Source organism: Ochotona curzoniae, unplaced genomic scaffold (genome assembly GCF_017591425.1).
Source record: "Ochotona curzoniae isolate NIBS_2020 unplaced genomic scaffold, NIBS_Ocur_1.0 scaffold_274, whole genome shotgun sequence".
NCBI lineage: Eukaryota > Metazoa > Chordata > Mammalia > Lagomorpha > Ochotonidae > Ochotona > Ochotona curzoniae.
The window spans coordinates 5,139,383-5,160,500 of NW_024467101.1; the positions used below are offsets into that span (position 1 = coordinate 5,139,383).

Below are 21,118 nucleotides of genomic sequence, written 5' to 3' on the forward strand. Positions count from 1 at the left end.
ACACTTCCAGGGAGAACAGTGAGGATGGGAGGTGCCAGGTGTGCCAATGCAGAGTCAGGAATGGGTCCAACCAGACTTTTCCTTCTGTTTTGTGGTTCTGAGTTTGGGAGAGCGCTTCCCCAGGGAGATGCAGCTTCTTGGATGTGTCACCTATGTTGAGCCTGCAGGTGATCGTGTCTACTGCTGCTACTGGGGACGGCTCAGATAACTGTGCACAGGGACTCGGTGTGGCTTTGTCATGTGCGAGTACCCACTGAAGGGAAGCTTTGCTCATGGTGCTGGGGTTGCTGTTTCTATAGTTTATGGATTTTTTTTTTTTTTGAAAAAGCTAGAGGCAAACAGGGCAGGCATCTCAGAGAAGTTGTGACGCTCTGCACCTGTGGCTCATGCCCATTTTTGGAGATGTGTCCATGACTTCACTTCTCTGATACATCCAAGAGTTGTTAATTTTCAGGTTGTCAAATTTCCTCTTGGGAGTCTGGGGTGCTAGCCATCAATGCTTCACACATAATGGCCAATTCTATGGAAATCTATTATTGCCTCTTTAGAAATAGTTTCTTTGAAAAAGCAGAGAGTGGGGGAGATGCAGAAAGAGACTTTCTGTCCACTGGTTCACTGCCAAAGGCCTGCAACAGCCAAGCTGGGCCAAGACTGAAGGCAGGAGCCAGGAACTCCATCCTGGCCTCCTGTAAGAAGTAGGCCACCAACTGCTGCTTCGCCCTTTACTTATGGCAGAACTGGATTGGGAGTGAAACAGCAGTAACTTGAACTGGTGCACACTTTGGATGCCAGTGTTGCCAGTGGTAGCTTAAGTGGTAACCCCACATCTCTGGCTCCAAGTCCCTTTTAAATAATGGGCATCTAACTTGGCCAGTTTCCACTGCGGATACTCATTTACACCCATTTCCTGAACAGAATGGAAGAGGGCACTCATAGAGCTCTCGCTTTGGCAAGTGGGATGCCCCAAATCCCTTATTTCTTAAAGCTGGCCTGGGTGGCTGAGCAGCGGGAGCTTTCTTTCCCTGTCCATCCCGGCCTGTGAGCTTGGATGCCAGCTGCCTCCATCCTCTCTGGCTGTGATGTGTGTAGGGATTTTCCCAAGTGTGCATGTGTGGTGTAGACTCCTGGGGTGTGCAGTGGGTGATGTGGCTGGAGGTCAGGCAGGAGATGAGAAGTGGCAGCTCCCACAGCAAGGATGAACCCTGCTATCTCCTCCTGCCTTGGGTTCCCTGGGTCCTGGCCCCCGTGGCTTCAGTTCCAGCCACAGCCTTCCTGCTCAGGTGCCAGTCATCACAGCCGTGAGTTGTTCACCTCACCAGCCTCAGTTAGCTTCACCAGAGGAAATGGGCCCATAGGATCAGTTTCCTTGCTGGTCAGCACTCACTCAAACCAGTGCACCACTCAGTCTATGGAACACAGAGATATACAAAAGAACAAGAGAGCCCAGTGGCTTTCATATGTACACGGTTTGCAGTATCATGTGGTGAGGAGCCAGCTGAAAAGTAGTTGGCCAGAGGGAGGAGATGTAGCATGCTACTGGGTGGGGTGGGTTTGGGGAAGGCAGGGCAGGTCACACGGGAGGGTCAACATCCATGGGTTCTGGGGAATCGGATCTCAAGGTCCATGGATGAGCAGAAAGGGCAGGTGTAAAACTCGCCCAGAAGCCAGCAGGTGGAGTGCGCTGGGGCTCAGGTGGTGGTGTTGTGTCCATTGCCTCGTCCATATCCATGATGTATGGACTTGTATCCATTGGCTCCTCTGCATCCTCAATGAATGGAGGGGACATATCCATCGCCTCATCCTCTTCCATGTACGGAGGCGATGTGTCCATCGCCTCCCAGAGATCTTCTGTTGGAGGTGACGAGGTGTCCATGGGCTCCACATCATCCATTTGCTCTTCCTTGGATGGAAGGCACTTTGCGCCATCAGTTGTGCAGGCTTGCCTTCTCCGCTTCCCGGGGCGACTGGGCCCCAAAGGAGCAGGTGTTGGAGGAACAGTTCCTGCAGAAGGCACAGGGGACAGGAGGGCTGGGTACTCTGTCCACGATGACCTTGACCTCACCCACAGAGCTTTCTTTTTGGATTTAAAGACTTGTATTTTTTGATAGGCAGTTAGAATTCAGAGGCCAAGAGTAAGAGAGGGGTTTTCTTTATCCACTGGCTCCCTCCCCTAATGGCTGCAAGGCCAGCACTGGGCCAGACTGACGCCAGGAGCCTGGAACTCCAGGGTCTTCCACCTGGGTGGCAGAGGCATAAGTACTTGAGCCATCTTTGTCAGCCTTCCCAGGAACAGAGCAAGGAGCTGGATCAGAGGCTGAGCAATTGGGACTCAGCCCAGTACTTACGGGAGTCTGGTGTCCTGGGCCAGTGGCTTCCCCTGCTGTGTGAATACAGAGCTCCCCTGCAGGACCCCCTTCCCCATGGAACTCCTCTTCAGGACCCCCTCCCCCACAGAGCACCCCTGCAGGACCCCCTCCCCCACAGAGTTATCCTGCAGGACCCCCTCTCCTACAAGGTTTTTGTTTTAATCCCTGGCCCCAGGTACCTGGCTGTTGCGATGGCGGAGTGGTCTTTTTCCCTGTGCTCCCTACGCCTGAGCACCTGACGGGGTGTCTCTTCCTGGGCCCACAGATGGAAATGAGCAGGGCCAGGATGGCGCTCAGCGATTTGAGGAAAGGACAGGGTTTTTTGAGAGAGGGTCTCTGGGACCGTTGCTTGATCCTTAAGGCCCTCTGATGGTTTGGCCATTGACCATTTGGTCTGCGGCCAGAGAAGCAAGCGTGACCCCGACCTGGGCACATGAGCCCTTTTGGCCGGTGGCCACCCCCCATTACTGGGGTGTGGTGAGAGGAGTAAATTTTACCCCCCCACACACAATGTATTTGAGATTAAAAACTCAAAGAAAGGTTTCCCACAGTTATGGGACACAGAGCCTTAGCCTTCAGCTTCTTGCCACAGAGAAACACTAAGTAGAGAATGCCAGGTGCAACTATGCAACTTGGATCACAGAGTGGTACGGGTCACAGAACCACATCACAGAGACTGGTTCCTAAGCAGCGGGCACGCCCAGGGCCCAGGCCAAGAATGGTGTGAGACACAGATGTCATGGGGTGGCCCGCCCGCAAATGATAAGAAAGTGCTGCCAATAAAGGCTGCGGATCCCCTCTGGACGTACCATGTCAGTTTCCTGCAGAGGGTGGAGGGTGTTTGCCTTTAGTGCCATGGGCTCCTGGTAGGACCACATCCCATCAACACTTAAGCAGGGCCCGGGCCACAGCTCAGGTCGGGGAATGCTAGGGAGTAGTCTTCCTGACAAGCAGGTCCCGCAGAAGGTGGCAGCATTAGGGTCAGCCTCAGTGTGTCCTCCTGCCCTGGCTGGGAACACTGAGGAGAGTCCCTCAGAACAGAAAGGCAGGAGCCCGTCAGAGCCTGCTGGGCTGGCAGCTGAGGTGGGGGCCAGGCATATGACCCAAGGGGGTCCATATGACCCGAGATCCCATTCCTGCCAGTTTCCCGTGTGGCATCTTGGCGCTGCTCCGGTTCATGTTGTAGGTCCTGAGGGGATGCAGCTTTTCTTGAATTTGCCTTTGTCTTTCAGTTGTCCTGGAGGTAGCACTGTGCATCCTGATGCTTTCCCACTCTAATTGGAGTCCCTCTTTCTGCAGTCAATGGAGGAGAGAAACCTCAGGCCCAACCTTTCTTGCTCCGTGTTGAATGTTCCTCCTGGTGCAGCCTTTCTGTGAATGGCTCACCACCCTCGGAGACTGTGCTCTACAGTTTGTTTCTCAGATCAGGGGCCTGTTAGGGCCTGGAGGAAGGACAGTGCAGCCCAGGGCACAGTGACTAAAGACTTGGTTTCCCTTGCTCCTCCTTGATGCTGTGTACCAGCCTTCCCTGGTGTGGCACTGCACTTCGGCCTCGGAATTGCTCCCACACACTCCTGTGTTGATGGCAAGTGTCTCATGATGGTTTCTCTCAGTGTTCCTTCATCTCCATCACTCTTCACGGTGTCTTGGCTGCCTGGAGAATCCTGGGGCGGTCTTTCCACACTTGGGGGACAGGATTCCAACCTATTCTGACCTCAGTATTTTCTGATGAGAATTGGATCCCGTTCGTTGTTAAAGAGCATATCTGTGGCTCTGGGTGACTTCCAGATTTTTCTTCTTTCTTGTGGATTGTTCAGGTGTCCGTGTGAGGCTTCTGAGCGGCTTGGGGCTGTCTGTCTAAAAGGATGATGTTCACGGCCATCGTCTGCCTTCAATACTTTGTCCTTCACTACCCGCTCCCTCCTTCATCCTCCCCAGAGTTAGAACTCACACATCTCTAGGCTGCAGTCACGTGGTGAAGCTTCTTCCTTCTGCCTTTGTTCTCCTGCTTGCACTCCTCTGTTAACCGCCATCATCAGGTCTTTCCCCTTTCTCCTCCCTCCTGGAACTGAATCCGCACATTGCATTTCCGTTTGAATGTTCCGCATTCAGCCGTGATCTTGCCATTGTCTTTCTCTGCTCAGGATTTTTTCCCTATTAATTTCTGAAGCCTTCCCTTGGCTGATGGTTGGAGGAGATGCTGTCTCATCATTCCTCCACGTGGGGAACTGATCCGTCTGTGTGTTGCATGTGTACATTTTCATGGTATCCTGGGCAGCGTGGTAAGACTGTGGAAAACCTAAGAAGAATGTTTCCTTTTCTGTTGCTTTATGAAGTGACCTGCAAAGCCCAGATCCAACTGCCCATTGTGCTGCCTCCTGTCCCCAGCTGGTGCACTCTCAATGCAGTTTCCAACACATTTTCAAAGAGTTGTATCCACGTGGACCTTGTACCCTGTGGGAGTCTCCTGGATGTCAAGGGCTTGGGTTCCGGATGGCTCAGCTGTCAAGGCCTTTCCTGTCCCTTGGTGTGGCCCTTGCATGTGCAGCTCAGGGAGAGCCCACAGTGCATGCCGGTTCCTCTGCAGATTCTGATCATCCCCTGCTGCTCTCTCCCTGGCACAGTTCTGTCCTGACCAGGGCCTCTCTCCTCTGGTCCTCTCACGGGTGTTTATCCCACTGAGCTGTTTGCAGTCCCACAGGAAGACCACCTGTGAGGGAAACAACACAGGAACACTAAGAGTTTCCTCCTAGTCCTCGGGCAACACAATTCGTTTTTTTTTTTTTTTTTAAAGATTTATTTTTATTATTTTGTTTATTGGAAAGGCAGATATACAGAGAGGAGAGACAGAGAGGAAGATCTTCCGTCCGATGATTCACTCCCCAAGTGAGCGCAACGGGCCTATACTATGCCGATCCGAAGCCAGGAGCCTCTTCTGGGTCTCCCACGCGGGTGCAGGGTCCCAAAGCTTTGGGCTGTCCTCCACTGCTTTCCCAGGCCACAGGCAGGGAGGTGGAAGGGAAGCGGGGCTGCCGGGATTAGAACCGGTGCCCATATGGGATCCCGGGCGTGCAAGGCATGGACCTTTAACCACTTGCGCCACCGCGTCGGGCCCGGGCAACACAATTCTTACTGTTCCTTTAGGCAGTAAAATAAGTAGTTTTCAAGGTTAGGTCCCTGTGCCACTGCTGAGGGTCAGGGCTACTTTGTCACTGGTGGGAAAGGAGCAAAAACAGGTATGACCTCTTCTTTGATACGAGTTCCTCTTCTCATTTGTCTGGAGGGAACAGGGTTTTACCCATGGTTTCCCTATCTCTGGTTGCAGGACTTCAGCTGCTTTGGAGGAAGCCGGGAGGAAGTGAGAGAACCCCACCCTGCCCATCTCAGGATGTTCTTTATATTAGGACTTCCTTCCCTGTCTGCTCCTCTCTGGCGCCTCCTCAGGCAGTTCAAGGACGTGCCCTCTGCCATGAGGTGCAGTCTGTGAGCGTTAGGTCCTGTGGGACTCTCCACCTTGGCCCTTGCAAACACTGCAGCTACTCTCCCACGGGTGTGTCTTGTGTTGGGGGAGGGGCAAGATTTGTTGCTCACTGAAGGGAAGCTGGTGTTCCTTGGATCCCTGCACTGCAGTGCCTGTTCCTTCATCCATCAGTGGGTGTGGGGTTGTTTCCGTGCCTCAGGTGTTGTGGATGATGCTGCAGTGACCATGGAAGTGCATAGATCTTTCCACCCCAAGCTCAGTTCTTCTTAACATGTATCCAAAAGTCGGACTGCTGGGTCATGCTAGGTGACATTGGCCAGGGTCCTGTGATGCCCGTTAGACATGCGTGATATATTTCATCCAGTAGTCTCATAGAAACAGAATAAGCAGGGGCCTGATTGGGGCTGGGGGTGGAAATGGAGACTTGGTGTTCCTCCAGAATAAAGCTTCATTTACACAAGAAAGGAACATTTTTTTTTATTGGAAATGCGGATATACAGAGTGGAGAGACAGAGAGGAAGATCTTCCATCCAAGGATTCACTCCCTAAGTGAGCGCAACGGCCCATACTATGCCGATCCGAAGCCAGGAGCCTCTTCCGGGTCTCCCACGCGGGTGCAGGGTCCCAAAGCTTTTGGCCGTCCTGGACTGCTTTCCCGGGCCACAGGCAGGGAGCTGGAAAGGAAGTGGGGCTGCCGGGATTAGAACCGGCGCCCATATGGGATCTCGGGCGTGCAAAGCAAGGACCTTAACCACTGCGCCACCATGCCGGGCCCAGGAACATTCTAGATATCTGTTGAACAGCTTTCTGTAACTTTGTTTTTAAAGATAATTTTATTGGAAAGGCAGAGCTACAGAGAGAGGAGAGAGACCTTCAACCTAGTGTTTCACTGCCCACCTGGCTGCATTGGCCAGTACTGGACCAGTCTCGAGCCAGGAGCTTCCTCCGTGTATCCCCCGTGGCTGATTGGGTCCATGTACCTGGGCCATCTTCCACTGTGGAGCTAGATCCGAAGTGGAACAGCCAGGACTGAGTGGTGCCTATACGGAATGCCTGCACCAGAGCCAGAGGCTTAGTGCGCTATGTCTTTGCTTCAGTCACTGTAACTTTTTTTTTAAAGATTTATTTTTTTTTAATTTTTTATTGGAAAGGCGGATATACAGAGAGGAGAGACAGAGAGGAAGATCTTCCATCCGATGATTCACTCCCCAAGTGAGCGCAACGGCCGATACTATGCCGATCCGAAGCCAGGAGCCTCTTCTGGGTCTCCCACGCGGGTGCAGGGTCCCAAAGCCTTGGGCCGTCCTCGACTGCCTTCCCGGGCCACAGGCAGGGAGCTGGAAGGGAAGCGGGGCTGCCGGGGTTAGAACCGGCGCCCATATGGGATCCTGGGCGTGCAAGGCGAGGACCTTAACCACTGCGCCATCGCGCCGGGCCCAAGTCACTGTAACTTTTTAATCATGCTGTCAAGATGGTGGCATTGATGTTAACTGTGTTCCCTCAATAACAAAGAAGATGTGTTAATGATAGTGGTCCGGTTGTGATTCGACCATATAATTGCAGGGACAGTACTGCGAAATATCAAACTGTATGTTGAGGTGATTTGTAAGGAGGAAAAGGTCAGATTGTTTCAATCAGTGAATGAATCATTGTGTCTCAACATGTGTCATCTGCAGATAATGCATATGAAATACACATGAGAAAAATGTATCTTTATTGCTCTTTCTGTACTATTATTGTACACAAAGCAGAGGATGGGGGGCTAGTTGGAAGCATGGAGAAAACAGGTGATTCCATCTGGGCAGTAAAGGAACCTGGCTTCCAGTGCTGTGGCATCGACAGAGCGGGGTGTGTGGCCGCATGAGGTCTCCAGCAGGGAGGGGTGAGATGAGAGCCGGAGCCACGGCATGGCCCAGCCACCACTCCTCCTTAGGAAATGCCCCATGCCTCGGAATCAGGGCCTCCCGGTACTGGTTGTCTGGTACATGGTCATGAACATGTGGTGTTGAGTCATAACGGCCAGAGCTGAGCCAATACAAAGCCAGGAGCCTGGAGCCTCCTCCGGGTCTCCCATGTGGATGCAGGTTTCCAAGGCTTTGGGCTGTCCTTGACTGCTTTCCCAGGCCATAGGCAGGGAGCTGGATGGGAAGCAGGGCTTCCGGGATTAGAACCTGTGCCTATATGGGATCCTGGCATTTGAGGTAAGGAATTTAACTACTACGCTATTGCATCAGCCCCCCCCCTTTTAATTACTTTATTTTTTAAGATTTATTTATTCTTATTGGAAAGGCAGATATACAGGGAGGAGGAAAGACAGAGAGAGGAAGATCTTCCACCTGCAGATTCACTTTCCAAGTGGCTACAATGGCTGGAACTGAGCTGATCTGAAGGCTTCAAGTCATCTTTGACTGTTTTCCCAGGCCACAAGCAGGGAGCTGGATGGGTAGTGGAGCTGCTGGTGCCCGTATGGGATCCTAGGATGTGCAAGGCGAGGTCTTTAGCCGCTAGGCCCTGCTCTTTTTTCTTGCGTGAGGGGCAGCAGTGGAGGTGACCCAGTCTTGCAGCCCGTGCTCCAGGATTGGACCACGTGTGTGTGTGATTTTCTTTGTGGTCGGGGATTGAATGCAGTGGTCTGGTCGGAGAACCCTGTAATCAGCCCCACCTGGCAGATCCTCAGAGCTGGGTCTGACATGTGCTGGTGGGTGGTGCGCCCTAGCCTGGCCCAGTCCACCCTGAGCCCTGGTTCTGGTATGCACTGGTGGGTACTGCGGCCTACTTAGGGGATCCCAGTGAACCCTTAGCAGGCCTGCCCCCAGTCTTGGTTCTCACACGTGCCAGGGGTGCCACAGGCTGTCCTGGCCAGGCCCACCCCTATTCCCAGCCCTTGATGGCAGGTAATGCGTCCTAGCCTGGTCGTGCCTGCCCCCAGGCGTGGCTCTTGTTGCTGGGTGAAGCAGCCTAGTCTGGCTTGGCCTGGCCTGCCCTCAGTCCTAGCACCCCCCCCCCTTTTTTTTTTTTTAAAGATTCGTTTAACTTATTGCAAAGTCAGATATACAGAGAGGAGGAGAGATAGGAAGATCTTCTGGCCGATGGTTCACTCCCCAAGTGAGCGCAATGGCCAGATCAGCGCGATCCGAAGCCGAGATCTAGGAACTTCCTCTGCATCTCCCACGTGGGTGCAGTGTCCCAAAGCTTTGGGCCGTCCTCAACTGCTTTTCCAGGCCATAAGCAGGGAGCTGGATGGGAAATGGGGCTGCCGGGATTAGAACTGGAGCCCATATGGGATACCGGTGTGTTCAAGGTGAGGACTTTAGCCACTAAGCTGCTGCACCGGGCCCAGTCCTAACCCCTTATAGGTAGATTCTGTGTCCTAGTGCAGCCAGGCTTCTCCCCAGCCTCAGCCCTCATGTGCCTCAGCAGGTGCTGCGGCCTAGTCGGGGTAACTGCGAAGAATGCATGCCAGGCCTGTCCCTGAACATGGCTCCTGCAAGCACTGGGAGGTGCTGCTACCAAGCTCGGCCCAGTTGTATGCTAGCCCTGGCTCCTGCATGCCAGCGACTATGTGGGACCCGGGAGGCTCTTCAGATTTCCCCATCCAGTCTGCCCCCTCACCCAGCTCCTTTGACCTGCTGTACACGGCCTGGTGCGTGGAAGCCCCTAGACGTTACTTCATATGTGTCGAACATGCCTTCAGTGTCCCCATGTGCTTTATCCCTAACTCCTTAGCCCTCCACGTGTGGATGGCAGTGATGGCAGCGAGGTGGCCCTGGCAGGTGCTCCAGTTGGTGTTATGGCACTGCTCCCCCTATTGCCCCATGTCCTTAAAAAAAGGCAACTCTGCTGGCACATCGATGTAGTTAATACAGAATTGGTGGGCCAGGTGCCTTGCATGCCCTGGGGTCCCATTTGGGCACTGTTTTTGTTTCTCTTTTTTTTTAAAGTTGTATTTATTTATTTATTTTTATTACAAAGTCAGATATATAGAGAGGAAGAGAGATAGAGAGGAAGATCTTCCATCCGATGAATCACTCCCCAAGTGAGCGCAGTGACTGGTGCTGTGCTGATCTGGAGCCAGGAGCCAGGAACCTCCTCCAGGTCTCCCTTTTGGGTGCAGCATCCCTAGGCATTGGGCCGTCCTCGACTGCTTTCCCAGGCCACAGGCAGGGAGCTGGATGGGAAGTGCAGCTGCTGGAATTAGAACCGGCACCCAACTGGGATCCCGGTACATTCAAGGACAGGACTTTAGCCGCTAGGCCACGCTGCTAGGCCCTGGACACTGGTTCCTTTATTTTAAGATTTTTTAATTTATTTATTGGAAAGTCAGATATACAGAGAGGAGGAGAGATAGAGAGGAAGATCTTCCGTCTGATGATTCACTCCCAAAGTGAGCGCAATGGCCAATGCTATGCCAATCCGAAGCCAGGATACAGGAACTTCTTCTGGGTACCCCACATGGGCGCAGGGTCCTAAAGGTTTGGGCCGTCCTCGACTGCTTTCCCAGGCCACAAGCAGGGAGCTGGATGGGAAGTGGAGCTGCTGGGATTAGAACCGGTGCCCATATGGGATCCCGGCGCGTCCAAGGCAAGGACTTTAGCTGCTAGGCTATGCCGCCGGACCGTGGGCACTGGTTTTAATTTCCATGGCCCTGCTTCCCATCCAGCTCCCTGCCTGTGGCCTGGGAAAGCAGGTGAGGACAGCCCAAAGCCTTGGGACCCTGCACCCGTGTCGGAGACATGGTGGAAGAAATTCCTGGCATCTAATCGGCTCAGCTCTGGTCGTTGTGGTCACTTGGGGAGTGAACCAGTGGACACAACATCTTCATCTCTGTTTCTCCTTCTCCCCATATATCTGCCTTTCTAAGAAAAATAAACATTCATGCACACACACACACAATTGGCATTAACCAGGCCCAGGATGCCTGCCAGCTATTAGGGTCACACAGAGGGAGCTGGATGGGAAGGAAGCAGCCAGGACTCGGGCCGGTGTCCAGACGTGAAGTCCATGCTGCAGTTGAGGAAGGTGGCACAGATGTGTTTTTTTCCTCCTGCGTCCTCAGGGGAGGTCATGGAGAAGGCCACACTTTGCTGTCAAGCCACATGAGCTCCTGGGGAGAGGGGGCGGTCCCCTGATGACACCTTAGAGACCCCAGTGTGGTGAAGAGTGTCCTGAGTGTGTCGTCTTCATCTGGCTTTGTGCCTAGCCTCTAAAAAATTCTAAACTGGGCCTGGTGTGGTGGCTCAGTGGCTAAATCTTTACCTTGCAAGCACTGGGATCCCATATGGGTGCCGGTTTGTGTTCTGGCAGCTCCACTTCCCATCCATTCTCTGCTTGTGGCCTGGGAAGGCAGTCGAGGACGGCCCAAGGCCTTGGGACCCTGCACCCGCGTAGGAGACCTGGAGAAGGCTCCTGGTTTTGGATCGGCGCAGCACCAGCAGTGGCAGACATTTGGGGAGTGAACCAGCAGATGGAAGATGGTTTTCTCTGTATTTCATTCTCTCTTTAAATCTGATTTTCCAAGAAAACTGAATACATCTTCAAAACAAAACAAAACAAAATACCCATCTGTGGGTTTCTCTTTGGACCCCTCTCTGCGCTGGATGATGTTTGCTCTGAGTTGAAGTTTGCTGCAGGTCGGCTGTTGGTGTGTTGTTCTCATTTGATCACTAGAGGGCGCCAGCTCCGGGGTTCATCCCGCACAGCTGCTGCGTTGCGGGGTGGATTGGATTACTGACAGCTCTGCCTGCACCTGGGGCGCGGAGCCCTGGGGCTCACCCTGGGACGGGGCTCACCACAGCCGGTGCGAGCTGAGCTCCCCCGCAGCCTGAGTTCTGCCCCACCATCCGCCGCAAGATGGGGAGGGCTGACTCGAGGAGTTTGTAGATGTTTGGCCTGTGTGCCCGGAGCAGTACCGACTGTCGCTGTGGCTGAGCTGGAGCCCCTGGCAGGGTGTGAAGAAGCCCTTCTCGGAGCTGGGGGGAGGAGCCGTGTGGCTGTTCTTGACTTCTGGCTTTGTTGTAGGGACTTCCGGTCAGCTGGGTCGCTCTGCAAATGCCTCCAGCCAGCAGCTGGGACGCAGGTCTCCCAGGTGTGGGGCCCTAATGCTGGCACCCTTACCTCTGCCTCCCAGGCTCTGTGTTAGCAGGAAGCTGGAGTGCGGAGCCAGAGACCCTGGGATGGGACGTGGGTGTAACCTGTGTCTGAACGGCCTGACCCTTGGGGACCAGAACCAGTCACCGGACTCATGCCTGATTCCTTGCTGTCACCTGTCGGGGACGGCTGCTGGTGCGTCTCGGCTGCTTTGTCGTGCCCTTTTCACCACCTGCACTGGTGCTGTAGTGTAGCTGGTGAACCTGCCGTCTGCAGTGCTGGCTTGCATATGGGCACCGCTGGCTGCTCTGCTTTCCTGTCAGCTCCCTGCAGAAGGCGGCCTCGGTGCTTGGACCTTCGCAGCCATGTGGGAGACCCGCAAGAAGCTTTGGTGTTAGGCTTCCGGCTGGCCCAGCCTGCACGTTGTCACCACCTGGGAGATGAACCAGCCGACGGACGCTCGCTCTCTGTGTAACTCTGCCTTTCAGATAAACTAGTCAATCTTTAGAAAAAATTACCTGTATGTTATCAATGAGCCTTGCTGTGTTCTAAATGTTGTAAAGTTATACTGAATGGTTGAGGAAATAATGACAGGAAAAAAATCTATATGTTCAGTACAAGCCTTTTTAAAAAGGTTTTTGAAAAATAATATTTAAAGATTTGCTTATTTTTATTGGTTATATTTACAAAGAAGGAGAGAGAAAGATCTTCCATCTGCTAGTTCACTCCCTAAATGGCCATAATGGCTGGAGCTGTGCCGATCTGAAGCCAGGAGCCTGGAACCTCTTCTGGGTCTTCCACACAGGTGCATGGTCCCAAGGCTTTGGGCCATCCTCTGCTGCTTTCCCAGGCCACAGGCAGGGAGCTGGATGGGAAGTGGAGCAGCTGGGATATGAAACGGCACCCATATGGGATCCCAGTGAGTGCAAGGCGAGAACTTTAGCCACTAGGCTACCTTGCCGAACCCTTACATTTATTTTTATTTGCAAGATGGACTTTCAGAGAGGAGAGGTAAAGAGAAAGATTTGTGTCTAGTTTACTTCCCAAATGGCCTCCATGGCCGGAGCTGATCTGATCTGCAGCCCAGAGCACGAGCTGCTTCTAGGTCTCCCATGTGTGTGCAGGGTCCCAGGGCTTTGAGCCGTCCTCCCCTGCTTTCTCAGCTCATCAGCAGGGAGCTAGCTGGGAAGTGGAGCAGCTGGGACACAAACCAGCATCCATATGGGATACTGGCACTGTGGGCAGTAGGGACATCCTTTACACCATGTGGTGCCATCCTCCTTATGTGATGCTGGTGGGGTGTGGGGATGCGGGACCTGCGGGCGTTCCTGCTTTCTCTGTTCTCTGCCCCTCGTGGTATTTTGTTCGTTGTCAGTAATTCTGTCGAGTGACAAGCAGTCATCTTGTGGTCCCCCTCCCCCCAGGTTAGCTTCTGGAAAGCAGCCGGTGGTGACCTTCAGTGGTGGTTCAACGTCCTTGTAGTTCACGACCAGCCTGGCCTGTGGCCTGGTCCCGCAGCCTGCAGTTGCCCCTGAGGAGCCGGGCTTGGCGTGTCCAGCAGCCCTCAGTATGCACGCCTTGCCGGGGCCCCTCTCGGCCTCCCAGCCCTCAGATTTGGGCTGCCCCGCGCCCCTTCTGTGTGTATCCACACCCCTCCCCCAGTTGTCCTATTTCTTGGGTATCTTCCAGAAACTTGACGGGCGCTCCCTGGTCAAGCTCAACTTCACTAAGAACAGCGAGGGTGAGTGTTCTGTTCGGCCCCACCTCCAGAAATGGCTGTGCAACCCCAGGGTCCTAATGCCCAGGCCTTCCTTCTGATGGGGCTGAGCTGCTGTGTTTAATGTCCGAGGATTCCTGAGGGGTCAAAGTAGTGGTGTTTTTTTTTTTTAGATTTATTTTATTATCTTTAAAGATTTACTTATTTTTATTACAAAGTCAGATATACAGAGAGTAGGAGAGACAGAGAGGAAGATCTTCCATCTGATGATTCATTTCCCAAGTGACCACAAAGGCTGGTGCTGTACCGATCAGAAGCCGGGAACCTCTTCCGGGTCTCCCAAACGGGTGCAGGGTCCAAAGCTTTGGGCCGTCCTTGACTGCTTTCCCAGGCCACAGGCAAGGAGCTGGAAGGGAAGTGGAGCTGCTGGGATTAGAACCGGCGCCCATATGGGATCCCGGGTGTGCAAGGCGAGGACCTTAACCACTGCGCCATCGCGCCGGGCCCAAGATTTATTTTATTATTATTCTATTTAAAAGGCAAAGGGAGAGAGATGCCTTCCATTTACTGGTTCATTCCCCACATGGTCACAGCAGCCAGAGCTGGGTCCGAAGCCAGGAGCTTCTGGGTCTCTCACATGCGTGCTGCGGCCTAAGTGCTTGAGCCATCCTCCGCTGCTTTCCCAGGCCATGATCAGGGAGCTGGACCAAAGTGGAGCAGCAAGGGCACGAACCAGCGCCCATATGGGATCCTTGCTAGGCCCAGCCAGTGCCCATGACCTGTGTCCTAAATCTCTCAATTTCTGAACCCCCCCCCCCCCCCCGCCTCTGAGGTGTCCTTTCCTGTGTATCTGTTTTGGTTTGCTTGGCTGGGAGACTGAGGCTCGTTGGCTGTAGTGAGCCTGGCATGGAGGCAGGCAGGTGGGTGGCAGGGAGGCTGGGGGTGTGCTGGCGTGCGCCATGGGGGCTGGGGCAGTGAGAGCCTGTTTCTCTGAGGGCAGAACAGAAGCTGGGCACCGCAGGAGTAGGGGACATGGACAGCCTGGCATCTGCTGTCGCCCTGGCTGTCCACTCTGGGTTCTGTGCCCTTCCTTTTCTGAGGCCAGGGCAGTGATGGGTGCCCCCCCCCCCACTCTGGCTTATACCTGTGCCCCAGGGAAGTACCACTGCCCCGTGCTGTTCACCGTGTTCACCAATAACACCCACATCGTGGCCGTCAGGACCACCGGCAACGTCTACGCCTATGAGGTGGGTCCTTGCCGAGGAGCACGGGGTGCAGTGGCTTAGGAGGGAGCTGGGGGTGGGGGCAGGACCCCAGGAGCAGCCAGGCCCTGGGGAGGGGGCTTGCCTCTGAGGACAGCCCTCAGGGCTGTGAAGGGAGCAGGCTAGGCTAGGTGCTGTCCACTGCAGGGAGTGCCAGGGCTGGCACGGGCTGAGTTGGTCCAGGACCGGCCCCGGGGTACGCTCAGTGCACCCCTGACCTGCTACAGAACGGAGACATACGGGGCAGGCTGCCTCCCTGAGCCTGCTGCCTGCTCCGTGAAGTGCCCCGCGGGGTGCGGTGGCCTGGGTTCTGCTCACTGCCTGGGGCTCAGCAACTGCTCCCCCACCCCCGACACAATGCGTGCCCTACCCCGTGGTCCCGGGTCAGCTCCTGTCCAGGTGGTGCTGGGGTTCAGCAGGTGACAGGCCTTTGCCCCTGCATGCTGTCAGGCCAGAGCCGGGGCAGCCACGGTGACCCCAGCTCCCTCCTGTAGGCTGTGGAACAGCTAAACATCAAAGCCAAGAACTTCCGGGACCTGCTGACCGATGAGCCCTTCTCCCGGCAGGACATCATCACCCTGCAGGTGGGTTCCCCGTCCCCGGGCCGGGCTGCGTGCCCCAGCTCTCCTGCCCTCACTGCCCCCCCACCCCACTCGCTCAGTCTGCCTCTCCGTGGCATTGGTGCCTCGCCCTGCATCAAGGACCCATCTCTGGGAGTCACAGGAGGTTACCAGTTTAGGTACCACACTGCTGGTGCCTGGCACCGTGGTTAACACGCTGCCCAGGATACCCACAGATGGGCTTGCAGTGTCTGGTTCAAGGCCTGGCTCCGCCTTCCGCTCCAGCCTGCTGCCAAGTGCACCTGGCGGGGGCAGCAGGGGCTGTCCAGTTCAGGTCCCGGCTACCCCTGTGGGAGACCTGAGTGGAGCTTCTGGCTCCCAGCTTCAGGCTGGCCCAGCTCAGGCTTTTGCAGTCATGTGGAGAGCGAGCCAGCAGGTGTGAGATCTCTGGGCAGCCTGCACAGCTGCCGGGCCCTCTCTGGCTTCTGTTCTGACGTCAGCTCCATGACTGTCACGTATGCGCCGGCCACCCCTGGCCGCATGCGCAGTGGGGGTGCTCCTCAGCTGCACGTCCCAGAGTGGGGGGGACAGGGTTTGGGGAGCAGCTTGCTGGATCCTCCTGTTACCACCCGTCCTGTTTCCCAGCCCCAGTCCTGAGTCGAGCATTCTGTCTGCCGTAGGACCCCACCAATCTGGACAAGTTCAATGTCTCCAATTTCTTTCATGTCAAGAATAACATAAAAATAGTGGATCCAGGTATGTCCCAGTAGGGGCTGGTGTGAGGGTGGTGGCGGGCAGAGAAGGACCAGGGTTCACTGAGCAGAGGGAGGCCCCGCATTGGCCTGTGCTGTGGGTGATCTGTGAATCCGAGCTGACGGTGGCTGTGGCCATGCGGCACCACGAGGCTACGGACATGGGTTGCAGTAGCGTGGGCAAGAGCCAGGGCTGCCGTGACCTCTGACCCCAGGGTGAGCTGTCCTCTGAGCACACACCAGAGCAGTCGTGTGACGTGCAGTGCAGCCCCCACGCCAGCCAGTGGTGCTGCGGGGTCATGGGGGACACTCGGTGAGGTCGCAGGGTGTGCCTTTCCCGGAGCCGGCCGTGGGGGGCTGCCCCCTCAGCCCCGGGCCCACTTCTACCTGCAGACGAGGAGAAGGCACGCCAGGACCCCTGCTACTACCTGAAGAACACCAACGCCGAGACCCGGGAGACCCTGCAGGAGCTCTACAAGGAGTTCAAGGGCGACGAGGTCCTGGCGGCCACCATGAAAGTGCCCGAGAAGAAGAAAGTGGACAAGCTGAACGCTGTGAGTGGGCCCCGCCTCGCCCAGTGGGGCCCCGTGGGTGACAGGGGGAGGCAGCCGGGACACCCAGACTGCTGTCCCCCAATCCCGGAGCCTTGAATGCCTGCTCATCAGGCCTGCCCCCTAAGGGAGGCAAGAGGGGCGCATGGCATCCATGCCGGGAGCCCCGTGCATGCTGGGGGGTCTGCGGAGGGTTGGGCAGTGGCCTCTTGGGGCCAGGCCTGGTACAGGGGGTGTAGAGGTGGTGATTGATCCTGGCTACCCACCTCCACTTGAGGCCCAAGTCAGTGGCTCTACCCGCCAGGCCACAGGCAGGAAACTGTCCCTGTGCCTGCTGGGCCCCACTGCTGGGCCTGAGCAGCGTGGCTTTGTTGGCAGGCCCACTACTCTACGGGCAAGGTCAGCGCGTCCTTCACCTCCACCGCCATGATTCCTGAGACAACACACGAAGCAGGTAGGGCCCCCAAAGGGCACCTTGGCATCAGCCGCCTTCCTCAGTGTCACTGCATGGCTTTGTGTGGGGTGGAGGGTGCTGCAGGGGGCGCCAGGCTGGTCCCGCCCCCCAGTCACATCCTAGGGCCCAGGCAAACCTACGCTCACTGGCCTTGGGCTCTACCCCGTGTGTCCTGCAGGGCCCAGGGGACCTGCCTGCCTTGGCTTCGGGCTCCCACGGGTTCTGCAGAGCTGGGGTCCTGCTCTGGCATGCCCAGTCCGATGTTGGGGGCCGTGGGGGTTGGTGGCCGCCCAGATGGAGAGCGGGTCCGGAGCTGAGGCCTCTACCCCCAGCCGCCATCGAGGACGACGTGCTGCGCTACCAGTTCGTGAAGAAGAAGGGCTACGTGCGGCTGCACACCAACAAGGGCGACCTCAACCTCGAGCTGCACTGCGACCTGGTGCGCGGCCGCCGGGGGCTGTGGGGACCCAGGCCCGCGTGACCCCTGTGGGCGTGCTGTGTGACACCCGGGTTCCTTCACAGACACCGAAGACCTGTGAGAACTTCATCAAGCTGTGCAAGAAACAGTACTACGACGGCACCATCTTCCACAGGTCCATCCGCAACTTTGTGGTGAGTGTGCCAGCCGGGGAGGGGCTGCGGGCACCTGCAGACCCCTGGGAGCAGGGTCCGCACAGCGGCCCCCTCGGCCACTCACAGGCCTTTGTTCTTGCAGATCCAAGGGGGCGACCCCACTGGCACAGGCACAGGTAGGCGCTGGGGTGGGATGGGGAGTCAGGCACGCCCCCGGGGTCTGGAGGTCTGCGGCTGTCCGGTGGGCCCTGCCTACAGGGAGCTGCAAGCCCGAAGCAGGAACAGGGACCTGTGGCCTTGACCTGGGGAAGCAGCTTCTGCCTGTGTGGCAGGCAGGGCGCCTCAGGGCTGGGGTGCTCTCCGCTGCCCACCACCCCTTAACTTCCCTAGGTGGAGAGTCATACTGGGGGAAGCCCTTCAAGGACGAGTTCCGGCCCAACCTCTCGCACACGGGCCGTGGAGTCCTCAGCATGGCCAACTCGGGGCCCAACAGCAACAAGTCCCAGTTGTGAGTACATGGGACACCTCCCCTCCCCGGCCTGAGGTACTCCCAGCGCCCTGGGTGTCCGGAAGGGAGCCTGCGTAGCCAGGGGCAGGCAGTGATGCACGGGCGGCCCAGCAAGGGCACTGGGAGGAGTCGGTGCCGGCAGGAGCGCATGCCAGGGCACCGGGTGCTCCCCGGAGAGGGCAGACGTCCTCCGTGTGTTCGTGGGCTGCAGCTGGCCTGGCTGTTCCTCTGTTGGTGTCCTTTTCCCTGCAATGATTTTTTTTCTCCCTATATAGAACTACTCATTCAGAATTTGTGGTTTTAAGAGTCTCATTTGGAAGAGCTAGTAGAAGGCCCGGCGGCGTGGCCTAGCGGCTTAAGTCCTCGCCTTGAAAGCCCGGGATCCCATATGGGCGCCGGTTCTAATCCCGGCAACTCCACTTCCCATCCAGCTCCCTGCCTGTGGCCTGGGAAAGCAGTGGAGGACGGCCCAAAGCCTTGGGACCCTGCACCTGTGTGGGAGACCCAGAAGAAGCTCCTGGATCCTGGCTTTGGATCGGCTTGCTGCCAAGGCCAGGCCGAAGCCAGGCGGTTTTCACAGTCTCCCACATGAGTGCAGAGACTCGAGCACTTGGGCCGTCCTGCCAGGTGTATTAGCCAGGACTTAAACTGATGCCGATATGGGACTCCAGGTTCTAGGCAGTGGCCTAACTCGCTGTGGCACTGTCACCTTCACCCCGTCAGATCCTGAAGGTGCTCTGCTCTTTGCTGGGTTTGTCTAAGTGGATTGATTTAGAAGGCAGAGAAGTGGGGCTGGGGGCTCCTGACACCTGGAGATGCCCCTTCCTGCCCAAGGTAGTGGTGGCCATGTTGCACACAGCGCAGTGTGGGGTCTGTGAGCGCCAGAGGCTAGACACTCGGTCGCCCACAGCCCGGTGTGCTTCCTGCCCTCTAGCCCCTGTGTGTCCCTGGAGGGCAGAGGCTTTCCTTCTTGTGCGCCAGCCCTTGCACACCAGCCTGCCCGGCCTTGCTGCCCCCTGCCTCCCGTTTTGGAGCCCTGGGTGGTCGTGGGCTTCCGCTTGCAGCCCTCCCCAAGGCAGCCATGCAGGGCTGGTGTGGCTGGACCCTCTAGGCCCGCCCCCCGCACACACACGTGCGCTCCCATATTGCACACGCAGCTGCAGGCTGCACTGGCGGGCCCTGTGTACAGCCCCCACGCTCTCGTTCTCCCCACAGCTTCATCACCTTCCGCTCCTGTGCTTACCTGGACAAGAAGCACACCATCTTTGGACGGTGAGCAGCATGGGCAGGTGCCTGGGGTGTGAGTGGAGTTAGGAGTTCCTGGCTTTACAGGAACTGCTTGCTGACCCTGACAGCTTGAGGGGGAACTGGCACTGAGCTGCACCTGTAGCAGGAAGCTGCAGGCAGTGGTGTGGCCTCCCCAGTGGGTGCTGTGCCCAGGCCACGCGCCCATCTGGTCTGCTGACTGGCCCATGCTGGCCTGAGCCAGTGGCACCTGCATGGCGTGCCTTGCAGCCCCCTTGCTGGTTGGGCTTGGGGTCTGGCTGGCAGGGCACCCTGCCCTGGATACACATCACTTCCTCTTTGCCGTAGGGTGGTTGGGGGCTTCGACACACTGACAGCCATGGAGAACGTGGAGAGTGACCCCAAAACTGACCGCCCCAAGGTATGCCTCTTGTGGGGGGCAGCTGTGGCCGTGGCAGGGTAGAGCACTGGCAGAAGTGGCGAGCCTGCCATCGCTGACCCGGCTGCTCTCTGCTACAGACGGACATTCGCATCGAGGCCACCACTGTGTTCGTGGACCCCTACGAGGAGGCCGACGCCCAGGTGAGGAGGGCGCGGGACTTTCCTCACCTTGCAGGGACAGGCCCCCAGGCTCTGGGTCAGCTCTGGGCCTGCTCCTCCACAGATAGCTGAGGAGCGCAAGAAGACACAGCTGGAGGAGGAACCTGAAGCCAAAGCCAAGACCCCGCAGTCTCAGCCCGGGAGCCAGGGCCCCCAGACATACCGCCAGGGGGTGGGCAAGTACATCAACCCAGCCGCCACGTGAGTAAGGCAGGAGTGGGGGGCGGCCCTGAGGGGGTGGGCGACGTGCAGGGGGCTGGGCTCACGTGTCCTCCCTGCAGGAAGCGTGCGGCTGAGGAGCCGTCCACCAGCACCGCGGCCCCAGCAGCCAAGAGGAAGCCTGGCCGGGGCTTTGGGGACTTCAGCTCCTGGTAGTGCTGGCCGCTGCTCAGATCCCAGTAGGAATGCGGGGTCCGGGCTGTGCCCCCAGAAAGAGCGCTCCCCATGGTAGCCTAACTTCCGAGGCTGGTCCAGCCAGAGCCCGAACTCTGCCCTCCCGGGGGCCTGATCACCTGGACCCACCATGGTCCCGGAGCGCCCTTGTCTGTCCCTCCCCCAAGACCACCACTGCTCCTGCGTGGGGAGAGATGGAGAGCGGCTCCCACCCCAGCGATACCCATTGGTCAAATGTGCCCACGCGGGTCCCCTCTCCTGAGCCCCCCAGCAGCCCAGTACAGAGGCTCCCTCCACCAAGTGCCTTTAGACATGCCCACTCCTCCACCTTCACCCCTGACCTGGCCTTGGTGCTCGCTGCTCCTGTCCTGCTGCTGGGACCCCAGGCAGGTGGCAGTGGCGGCCCTGACCCGGCCCGCAGGCGGTCACAGGCTGGGCCCACAGTGGGCACCAGGCCTGCCCCACGGGCATGTCTGCCTCCGTGCTTGCCTTGGAGCTCAGTGCTTGTTCCAGATACAGAGACCACCTGAATTTTGTAGTTCCCTGATAATTAAAGGACTTTTTGCAAA

General features: G+C 56.9%; 1 protein-coding gene across 3 annotated transcripts in view; it reads left to right on the forward strand.

Moving 5' to 3' along the window:
* The window catches only part of PPIL2 (peptidylprolyl isomerase like 2), a 33,760-nt gene extending 12,642 nt beyond the window's left edge, over positions 1 to 21,118 (forward strand). The window contains exons 6-20 of one of the 3 annotated variants that reach the window (XM_041003704.1): positions 13,624 to 13,675; positions 14,807 to 14,898; positions 15,408 to 15,497; positions 16,154 to 16,229; positions 16,619 to 16,779; positions 17,155 to 17,230; positions 17,563 to 17,669; positions 17,753 to 17,842; positions 17,946 to 17,979; positions 18,194 to 18,311; positions 19,527 to 19,583; positions 19,905 to 19,977; positions 20,076 to 20,138; positions 20,221 to 20,357; positions 20,438 to 21,118. In XM_041003704.1, coding sequence (XP_040859638.1) covers positions 13,624 to 13,675; positions 14,807 to 14,898; positions 15,408 to 15,497; positions 16,154 to 16,229; positions 16,619 to 16,779; positions 17,155 to 17,230; positions 17,563 to 17,669; positions 17,753 to 17,842; positions 17,946 to 17,979; positions 18,194 to 18,311; positions 19,527 to 19,583; positions 19,905 to 19,977; positions 20,076 to 20,138; positions 20,221 to 20,357; positions 20,438 to 20,531 — 1,320 coding nt within the window. In that variant the 3' untranslated portion in view covers positions 20,532 to 21,118. Of the gene's footprint in view, positions 1 to 13,623; positions 13,676 to 14,806; positions 14,899 to 15,407; positions 15,498 to 16,153; positions 16,230 to 16,618; positions 16,780 to 17,154; positions 17,231 to 17,562; positions 17,670 to 17,752; positions 17,843 to 17,945; positions 17,980 to 18,193; positions 18,312 to 19,526; positions 19,584 to 19,904; positions 19,978 to 20,075; positions 20,139 to 20,220; positions 20,362 to 20,437 lie in introns of all 3 variants that reach the window. The other 2 variants (XM_041003703.1, XM_041003705.1) reach the window with 2 other exon arrangements.